Below are 9,987 nucleotides of genomic sequence, written 5' to 3'. Positions count from 1 at the left end.
GGGGAGGAAGGCAGCAAATCACACTGCCACGTGTGTACCTATGCAACAATTTTGCATGTTCTTCACATGTACCCCAAAACCTAAAATGCAATAAAATAAATAAAAGGAAAAAAAATGTTAATGGGTTTTTATTTTTCGTACATAATATTATGGATTATTTTAATAATCTTTTTCTGTGTTTTTCAAAGTCTCTTCAATGAGCATAAATTAGTTTGCAATTTATAATAAATATAAAGTCTAATTAGAGAGAATGGGATAAAGAAAAGGTATGTCTTTAAATGAGTCTCAAAAGATGAACAGGAGCTTGTCAAGTATATCAGACAACAGTATAATGCTTGCTAAGTCATTATGCATGGGGCACAAGGGAGCAGGCGGGTGAGGCATCTAGGCTTCAGTACTAGAGTGGGGAAATAGGATATTCTGCAGATGCAGTAGGCCCCTTCATGAAAGACCTTGTGCATGATGCCAATGTTAGCCCATGGGCCAGTATTCTCCAAACCGTGACTGTGGATTACCCAGAGGATAAAGGGTCCTAATTTCCAAGGTAAATTTGAGAAGAAGTTTGAGTTACACGAAGTTAAACAGGATTTTTCTGAAGACCTTCTAAACAGGATTTTTCTGAAGACCTTCTAAACAGGATTTTTTATATCTGTTAATATACAAATGTATATCACAACCCCTTTTCTCCTGAAATGCCTATCAACAACTCACAGAGCATCCTGTGAAAGACGCTCCTACAGGCAATGGACAAATTTTAAGAAGGAACATGATTAGATTTGCTTATGAGAATAATCTTGCTCTCAGCAATGTGAAAAATGGATCAGAAGGGAGAGAGGCAGGCAGATCAGAGCCGACTATTTCAGCAGGCCAGTAGAGAGATGATGAAGTCCTGATGGAAAGGAGTGGCAGAGTGGGTGCAACCATGGTTCAGCACACTAGAGCTGATGACCTGATTTCAAGGAGGTAAGGGAGACTCTAGGAGAACTCCCAGACTGCTGGCATGGGCATCTTTCACTATGATGGAGATAAGAAGGGAGGAGCAAGTTTTTGAAGAGGTTAAGTTTAATTCATATTGGTAAAATGAAATTAACTGTGGGAGATTCAGGTGAAGATTTCCAGGTGACCATGACTGGGGCTTAGAAGAAAAGTATTGGATCTATAGATATAGGCATATAGATATAGGTAGAGATATAGATAGATGGACATAGATATGGATATATGTTTATGTCTGCATTCTGGGTACAGAAAAGAGCACCCAGAAAGAACTGTAGGATGTGAAGAGGAGAAGGGAGCCCTTTAAGATAGCAAGAATCAAGCAAGGATCAGATAAAAAAGAGGCTCTTGGAAAGATGATTGAGAAGGAAAAAATGTTGCTACAGAAATAGAAACAAGTGAAATTAAACCAAAGGAGGAGTCTATTTCAAGAGGCAGAAGCAGTAAACAGAATCAAATGCAATGGGAGGTTTGTCTCACACAGCAAGAAAGGTTAGACTTCAAAAGTATAGATTGAATCAAGTATTAGGAAACCACAGGTAACCTAGGAAAGTACAAAGTAAGAGATCATGACTTATGTATATAGTTTTCCTTTAGATTAATCTCTGTGTATGCATGTTTGGAATCACTGGGAATGATTAAGGCTAATGACCAAAATAATAGTGAAAAAAATAGAAAATTTATGAATGATAATTCTATATATATACTTCTATTGGCCGATTTTGGGTTATATGAAATAAAATCTTACTTTAGTATGAATGGACAAACATGCTAATTATTCTCAGAGCCTGGCCATGTATGTTTCATGTGTAGAAGCTAAAAATATCCATGTGAAGAACAGGGTCCTACAATAGGAAATGGGAAGGGTATCAAGTTTTTTTTAGGTGTTTTACCCTTGGGGGTAAAGGACAGCCAACTGCTTGTGAGAGAGCCTCCTTTAGTCACCTGCAGCCCAGGACACCTGCATCTCATGGGAGACACTGTCTTGTGGCCAGGAGGGGGCATGAGAGCCCCGTGCCTCTTGGCATGGGAGCTCCTGAGCAAGCTTCCAACTACAGGGACCTCAGCAGTCTGCTGGTCATTGTAAATGCCTTCAAATAGCCTATCCCATAAATTACAGAATCATAGACTGCTGGAAGAGGAGGCAATGCTAGAACTCGTATGTCTTCTCATTACATAAATGTAGAAACTGAACCCCAGAAGTGGTTTTCCCAAAGTCAAATACTAAAATCTAGGGATCTGGATTACTAGTGCTTTTGTATCACAGTACAGCAGCTAACAGCAGAAGACAGACTTTGACTGTTTACTAATCTATGCACCTATCCAAATATAGTAGGCAGAATTCTAAGATGACCCCCAAAATTCCTGCCCCTGTGTACACATGCTGTTCGATCCCTTCCTTTTGAGTATGGGTGGGACTTGTGAATATGATGGGATGCCAGTCCCATGATTAGGTTATGTGATGCAGCAAAGGTGGGGGATAGTGCAGATATAATTAGAGCTCCAATTCAGTTGTTTTTGAGTTAGTCAAAAGTGATTATCCTTGAAAGACGTGACTGAATCAAGTGAAAGCCCTTAAAAGAGGGATTGAGCCCTTCTTAAGAGAATGGTCCATCTGGCCTTGAAGAAGTGAACAGCCATATTGTAAGCTGCCTAGAGAGTGGGCCACATGGCAAGGAGTGACAGATGGTTTCTAGGACCTAAGGATGGTCCTTGATTGACACTATTCAAGGAAATGGGACCTCAGTTCTATAGTAGCTTAGAGCCAAATTCTTCCAGCAGCCTAAGGGAGAACAAGACTTTAAAACAGAGGATAATCTGAGTATCCAGTGAAACTCCTGACCTACAGTAACTGAGATGATTCATGGTGGATATTTCCCACTGCTAACTTTGTGGTAACTTGTTACACAGCAATGAATAACTAAGACAACGAAATTCTCTCAGATGCAGCATACCTTTAAAAGGATTTCAAAAATGGTATTTATAGGCTGGGCATGGTGGTTCACGCCTGTAATCCCAGCACTTTGGGAAGCAGTGGCAGGCAGATCACTTGAGCTCAGGAGTTCAAGACCCACCTGGGCACCATGGCAAAGCCCATCTCTACCAAAAAAAAAAAAATACAAAAAGTAGCCAGGCCTGGTGGCATGTACCTGTAGTCCCAGCTACTCAGGAGACTGAGGTGGGAGGATTGTTTGAGCCTGGGAGGTTGAGGCTGCAGTGAGCCAAGATCACATCACTGTACTCCAGCCTGGTTGAGAGTGAGTCCCTGTTGAAAGAAAGAAAGAGAGAGAAAGAGAGAGAGAGAGAGAGAGAAAGAAAGAGAGAAAGGAAGAAAGGGAGGGAGGGAGGGGGGAAAATGTATTTACAACAGAGTGATTTCTTGAGTTGTCCTTAAAGGGATCCCTATGGTCACTTTTAAATTTTGTATAGAATATGTTTTCCTTTACCTTACCAAGCCTCTAATCTGGCTTAAGTTAGAGATAATGTGCTAAACTTTTAGATAGTTTATATACAACTGTAATGCCGTGACAAAACAACGCTTTCTCTCTTTCTTATGATCATCTTAGAGTAGTGACAACTACAATTCTGACAACTAATTGACAGCAAAACAGTTGCCTCATTTTCCAAAAAGGTACTTGCAGGTGGATAACATACGAAAAACACACACCAGAAAGTCTTCCAGACAAGGCTCAAAGTGGAGTGACTGCATTGTCAACATTAGTTCTGTGAGAAACATGGGGATGAGAGATTCATCTTCCTCTTGCCTTTCCACCACAAGGGGCCCCTGAAATGAGTATATTTACAGTGTTATAAAGACACAAGTATCAATATCAAAAACAAAACAAAAAAACAAGGCACATATAAACTTAAGGTTATATAATTAGCTGAATTCATAACCTTGGCATGTAGGAAGTATTTCAGAGAATAATAAAGCACAGAAAGAAAAAAAAGGCAAATATTGAAAGACTACATAACAATGAAAAACTCTTCTCCTTGTGAAAATGGAAAAAGCAACAAAATGGAAAAGCAAACAATAAATGGGGGAGACATATCAATACTGTATAGAACAGGTAGAAAGTTGATCATATTTGAATAGACCTATAGTTGATATACTTAATAGAAATATATGCCAATAATATGTTAATGAATCCTTATATAGAAATATATTCAAATACAAATATACTTAAAGAGAAAAATGGGCAAAGGGCATAATCTGATAATTCTCGAAAGCAAAATACAAATGATCAATTCATCTCTTTCTTCTTTTCCTTAAAATGGTTTATTTAGTAACAACATTTACAAAGAGTTTACTGTGTGCCAGGCACAGTGCTGGGTATTTGTGTAATTCCCACACCAAGCTTCTTAAACAGGTTCTATTATTGTTCCCATAGGATCAAAATAGGATCTGGATAAAGTAGAATGTTTCATCTAGGTCATGCCAGCTAATAGGCAGCAGACCAGAATTCAAACCCAGATATTTCTGATTCCTCGACCTATGCCCTTATTCTTGTCCTGGGGTCATAATTAAAAGAATATAACATTTGAAAGCAGTGATATACCACTTTGTATCCAACAGACTGATGAAAATTAAAATGAATGATAATATTTAGTGTGCATGTGGGTAAATGCACATTCTTAAACATTGCTATAAATTGACAAAGCTTTCTGGAGCATATGTGCCAGTGTGTATGTATCAAAAGCCTTAAAAATGTGCATATTTCTGACTCAATTCTACATCTAGAAATTTTTTTCTAAGGGGAAAAATATGAAATATGTGAAAAATATATAGACAAGGATACCCTTTGCAGCATTATTTTAAATAGTGGGAATGTTTATGAGAATTATCATACATGTATCTGTGAGAATATCACATGGAAAAATGCATGTTGCCTTGAGAACTATTTCACAATACTGTACTGCTAAGACAAAAAAGCAAGGGATAAAGCAGTAAGGAAAGTATGATATCTTTTTTCCTCTTTGAAATAGTTATCTTTGGGTAGCAAAGGATGCTTTTCTTTGTATATTTCTGTGTTTTCCTAATTTTATACACTTAGCATAAATTACATTTAGAATAGAAAAAAGTGTGGCTTTTAAAATTTTGATAATATTTATAAAAAGGAGAAATTCAGAATAGGGGAGGAGAGAAAGCTATGAAAAGGAGTATATACTTTGATGTAACTTTTGGAAGAAAGGGAAACTAAGGCTGAGGGCATCAGGACTTGTACTGCATAATTAGGTTTCTGTGGCACGAGAGACTTAAGCTGTGAGGGTAGGAGGCTTGATGAAATGAGGTGAACATGTTTTGTAGGTATTCTGGCAAGAAGCTATTAGTACTAAGGATAGAGAGAGGGAAAAACTTATTGGGAAATTGGAATATGAGGTAATATGATCTTTCTTTTAGCTATGCTGGAATGCACAAATTTGTACTACTTCATCCAAACATCTTAAAGTACTTGGTGTCTTTAAGATCAACATCCTCAGAAAAGGTCATCCCCTCAAAGCACAATAATTTGCTTCTTTTCACCTCTAAACTAATGTTTATCTCTTTTACTTATACCACTTTTCCTGCTTCTCCCTGCCAGTTTATGCCCACAAGAAACATTTATGTCCCCACAAACTACAAGCTTTTAGGGGCAAAAATCCTGTCTATGCTTTTCATCACTATATGCCAACATCCAGCACAGGAATTGGTACACAGTAGGTACTTAAGAAATATGTCAATGAATGCATGAATAAGCTTTAGCAAGTTCCTATGACAGTAATTTTCTCTCAGCATGGATTTTTACTCTATTATTAGATACTTGTTGATATGCTGATTTTCAGTTTACCATTTCATGTGTATTGTAGGGTCTGATTATAACATGAAATATTCTATACCAGGGGTCCCAAGCCCAGGGCTGTGGACCAGGTACTGGTCTGGGCTGCACAGCAGGAGGTGACTAGAGAGTAAGCATCACTGCCTGAACTCTGCCTCCCCTCAGCTCAGCGGTAGCATTAGATTCTCATAGGAGCCCAAACTCTACTGTGAACTGTGCATGTGAGGGATCTAGGCTGCATGTTCCTTATGAGAATCTAATGCCTGATGATCTGAGGTGGAACAGTTTTCATCCTGAAATCATCCCCAATAGTCTGCGGAAAAAAATGTCTTCCATGAAACTGGTCTCCGGTGTCCAAAAGGTTGGGGACTGCTGCTCTATGCACTTCTCAATTTTTTCAGCACACAGAAAATAGCATAATTCATACAGCATAGTTTACACTCCTCAATACTGACCAATAAAATATTCTTAATATTGTATGAGTATACCTTTTTATCAGTGACTTCAGGTTTGTCTTCAGTAATCCATTTCTGAATGACATCTGCTGAAGGTGTTCGTTTTAGCTTGTCAGTGAGATGATTTAAAAGTGAATTAACAGAATTTACTGTCAAGACGTGCATTGTGTTCTCAATTAGATAGTCGTTTAGACGGATAAAGCTTAAAAGAAACAAACAAATACAACTTCAGTTTTTTATTTTCACTATTTTTGACAGTGCCTCTAAAGCAAATACTTAAAATATAAAATGTCATAATTTCTCCTTGAATTTCCATTTAATTATATAATATCTGAAATGTATTGTCTGGAAGAGATGTTCTTAGATATTCTTCCTTTTAAAATACAAATATATTCAAATATGTAGCATCAATTCAGTTAGACGTTCTAAATTTTCAATAGAATAAAGAGTAATATAGCTGTTAGGGAAAATGCTCCAGTTTATCTAGCGAAAAGGGCAATAATATATTTTTAAAAGATGTTTTAAAGAAGAAATCAATGCATACAACATCTGTAACTTGCATTCTAATACTAAAAGTGTAAAATCTTTGCTATTGAATAAATGTTGATGGCAATTACTAACCCAAAGGTTTGAATTTTATGTTTCCTTACTTGAGCACTTAGAATGCAGACATTTAGAATAATTCTACTCTGCTCAAGTGGAGCTCTAAGGCCTCTAATACTTCCAGGCCCTCTACAGTAGCCTCAGAGACCACTTCACTGATTTTTGTTGCCACACAGATATTTTCATATATAAACTAGATTACAGTTAAGATGTATTAAATAATTGCAAAAGTTGGATTAAGTCAGTGAGTACTGAATAACAATAATCAGTATTTTATTGTTCCATAGACATGAAGTTTTAGAATGATGGGAAATTCAAATTCTGGAACAGCTGAGGTCAAGATCCAGCTGGGTAAGCAGGTGTCAGAGCCAGTGCTAATGAAAGTCCCCTGGTGAGGTCCTAGGAGGGATATTTCCCTTTCTGGCTCCCAGTGGCAAATCCCATTTTAGGGATTGGGTGCACCTTTGTGAAGTCACGCAGCTCCCTGTAGTTCTTTTGTGACCAAAAAGATGGAGTAAGTCCTCCAGGCCCACTTGAAGAGTTCTACAAATCTGTGTGCCTGATTTCTCCCTGCCACAGCCTGCTGTACTCTGAGTCTCCATGCCCAGGCTGAGCCAGAGGAAAACAAAGCCGGGGAGATAAAAGAGGAGTTCTTGGCCTGGCCTCCTGCTCTGTATCTATCAGTTCACAGTCCCAGAGCTGCTTTGGTTGGTGGCAGTTTGGAGAGGAAGTCTTCTGGGCCATGTATTCAGGTTATTGTGTCCTATAAATTTCTCATCCCCATTCATGAACAATGTGGTGGAGGGTTCCATTTTTTTTTTTTTTTTGAGATATCACTTACATTCTAGAAAAAAATTCTACTTTTCATTTTAATTTTTTATTGTGTGTACTTACGGTATACAACATGATGTTCTGATATACATAGTGAAATGATTACTCCAGTTATGCAAATTATCATATTCATCACTTTCTGGGGCTTAAGTTTTAATAAAACTCGAGAAAGATGGATACTATACTTTTTCTTGAAACAAAGAATAATCTTACCATGTCAGCCTCTTGCAATGATGCCTTTTGCTGGCCTGTTCTGTATATGTCATTTTCTCAGAGTCTCCATAAGTGGGCAACTCATATGAAATGTTAACGAAACTTACAATGCTCTGCCCTTTGTGACAATCTAAGAATAACAGAAGGCACAACAACAAGTGTACCTGTGTAAAAGTTCCATTTCTTTCAATATGATTCAAAGAAAACATAAATAAAATTCAAAAACAACAAAATATTTTGGTACATGAAGCATTTCAAACCTCCAAAACAGCCCAATTAAACAAAAAAATTTCACATCAAAGCATTTCAACTCAACAAGATTGTAGACGGTTTACAGATATTCTCATTAACAGGATTTGATCTGTACACTATGCTATCTCTTTCCCAGGAACACCTTTACCCTCCTTTTCTACCTGCAATTTAGTCATCCTTTATAGTACACATCAACTGGGTCAATGCTAAGGTCAATCCAGCCCCTTAATTTTAACAAACCTATTGTCTGTGATAGTAGGCTGGACATATCTTTAAGCAGAGAGATGCTGAGTCTACTCTAAAGTGCTTATTAATTAAGATTCTGTATCCGGTTTAGAAATACTATATACAAACAGCAGTAATGGGAAAAATATGCAGCATTTACTACTTCTCTCCCTTCTTCAAAATATATTAAATTTATAACATCGATAAAATGTTTGAAACAATTGAAACACAGAATCATTATTTAAACTTAAGAAAAGTAAACTAAAAAAGGGCTGACATTTTAGAAAGCCACTACTTCTGATATATTGAGGTTCTTTCCCCTTCATACCCTCATAAGGTCCAAATGCACAGTCATCAGGAGCAAATCCCGCAGCACGCAAAGCAAATCGACAAGCCTTCCTGACTACATCTTTTGCCTCATTTCGAAATTCTCCTAGGTGTTCTGTCACCTAGATATTGTTGAATATGTACAGTTAGTGATACTGAAGTATTAAAACTAGAGAAAAAAGTTTTGATTCTTATAGATAAAATTGGTTACCTCTGCTAGCCGTATGACTTGCACAGCCTTGAATTCCTGCAGGGTGTAGGTGTGACACTTTTCAATATGACAAAGTCCCATAAAACTCAAATGATAACACAATTCACTTATTTTAAGAAGAGCTGGTCGTAAATGCTAAATGAAAATAGGAATGTATTATTTAGTAAAAACATTCTGTATTTTAGAAGTATAAAACATTTGAAAAGCAAGAATGGTTATTAAGGATAATAAACACTTACCTGTGTTAACTTTTGCTACAACTACAAAATGCATATATTAAAAGATCACTTCTATAACTCTTTTCTAAAAGTATTCCTTGAATTATCTAATTTGTCTAAATTCCTTTCTTTTGATTTTGAAAACACATACAAGTCTTTCAGCTACTTAAGGAGTAAGGCAAGTAACTTAAGGAATTGAAGGCAAGTAATAGAAAACTGGGTGTTACCTTAAGTACTTTACAATATCTAGTCATAATGATAATGGAAAGGCTCATCTATTAATTTAAGAGGCAAGGACACAGAAAAAAGTCAAACATTAAATTGTCATTAGGTAACAAGTTGCTTTGGAAAACTGATTCATGTTTTCTCAAAAGGTTAAACATAAAGTTGCTAATGACCCAGCAATTCCTCTCCTAGGTATAGGCCCAAGAAAAATGAAAACATACATCTAGACAAAAACTTGTACATGCATGTTCATAGCAGCATTATTCATAATGGCCAAAAATGGAAGCAATCCAAATATCCTCGATAGGTAAATAAAATAGGTATGTCCAATATAATTTGCCAATTAAAAAAAATGCTATGCTACAACATAGAAGAACCTTGAATACATTATGTTAAAAAAACAAAAGTCAGTTACAAAGGACCACATACAGTCAGTCTTCTGTATCCTCTGGTTCCACAGTCATGGATTCAAACAACTGCAGATGAAAATGTAGTAGGGTCTACAATGCTTGTGTCCATATTAAAAATGAATAGACTTTTTTGGGTCATTATTTTCTAAGCAATGTAGCATAACAACTATTTACATAGCATTTACATTGTATTAGGTATTATAAGTA

At 36.7% G+C, this 9,987-nt stretch overlaps 1 protein-coding gene across 1 annotated transcript in view; it reads right to left on the bottom strand.

The window, feature by feature from the left end:
• The window catches only part of DNAH6 (dynein axonemal heavy chain 6), a 303,318-nt gene that overhangs the window by 270,488 nt on the left and 22,843 nt on the right, over window positions 1–9,987 (bottom strand). Inside the window, exons 6-10 of the mRNA XM_037733599.1 lie at window positions 8,928–9,062; window positions 8,718–8,838; window positions 7,913–8,042; window positions 6,299–6,467; window positions 3,662–3,778 (exon numbers count right to left, since the gene is read on the bottom strand). Of these exons, the coding sequence (XP_037589527.1) occupies window positions 3,662–3,778; window positions 6,299–6,467; window positions 7,913–8,042; window positions 8,718–8,838; window positions 8,928–9,062 (672 nt within the window). The remainder of the gene's footprint in view (window positions 1–3,661; window positions 3,779–6,298; window positions 6,468–7,912; window positions 8,043–8,717; window positions 8,839–8,927; window positions 9,063–9,987) is intronic.

This window comes from Cebus imitator, unplaced genomic scaffold (assembly GCF_001604975.1).
Source record: "Cebus imitator isolate Cc_AM_T3 unplaced genomic scaffold, Cebus_imitator-1.0 Scaffold539, whole genome shotgun sequence".
Classification (NCBI taxonomy): Eukaryota; Metazoa; Chordata; class Mammalia; order Primates; family Cebidae; genus Cebus; species Cebus imitator.
This window is presented reverse-complemented; position numbering and strand designations above follow the sequence as displayed.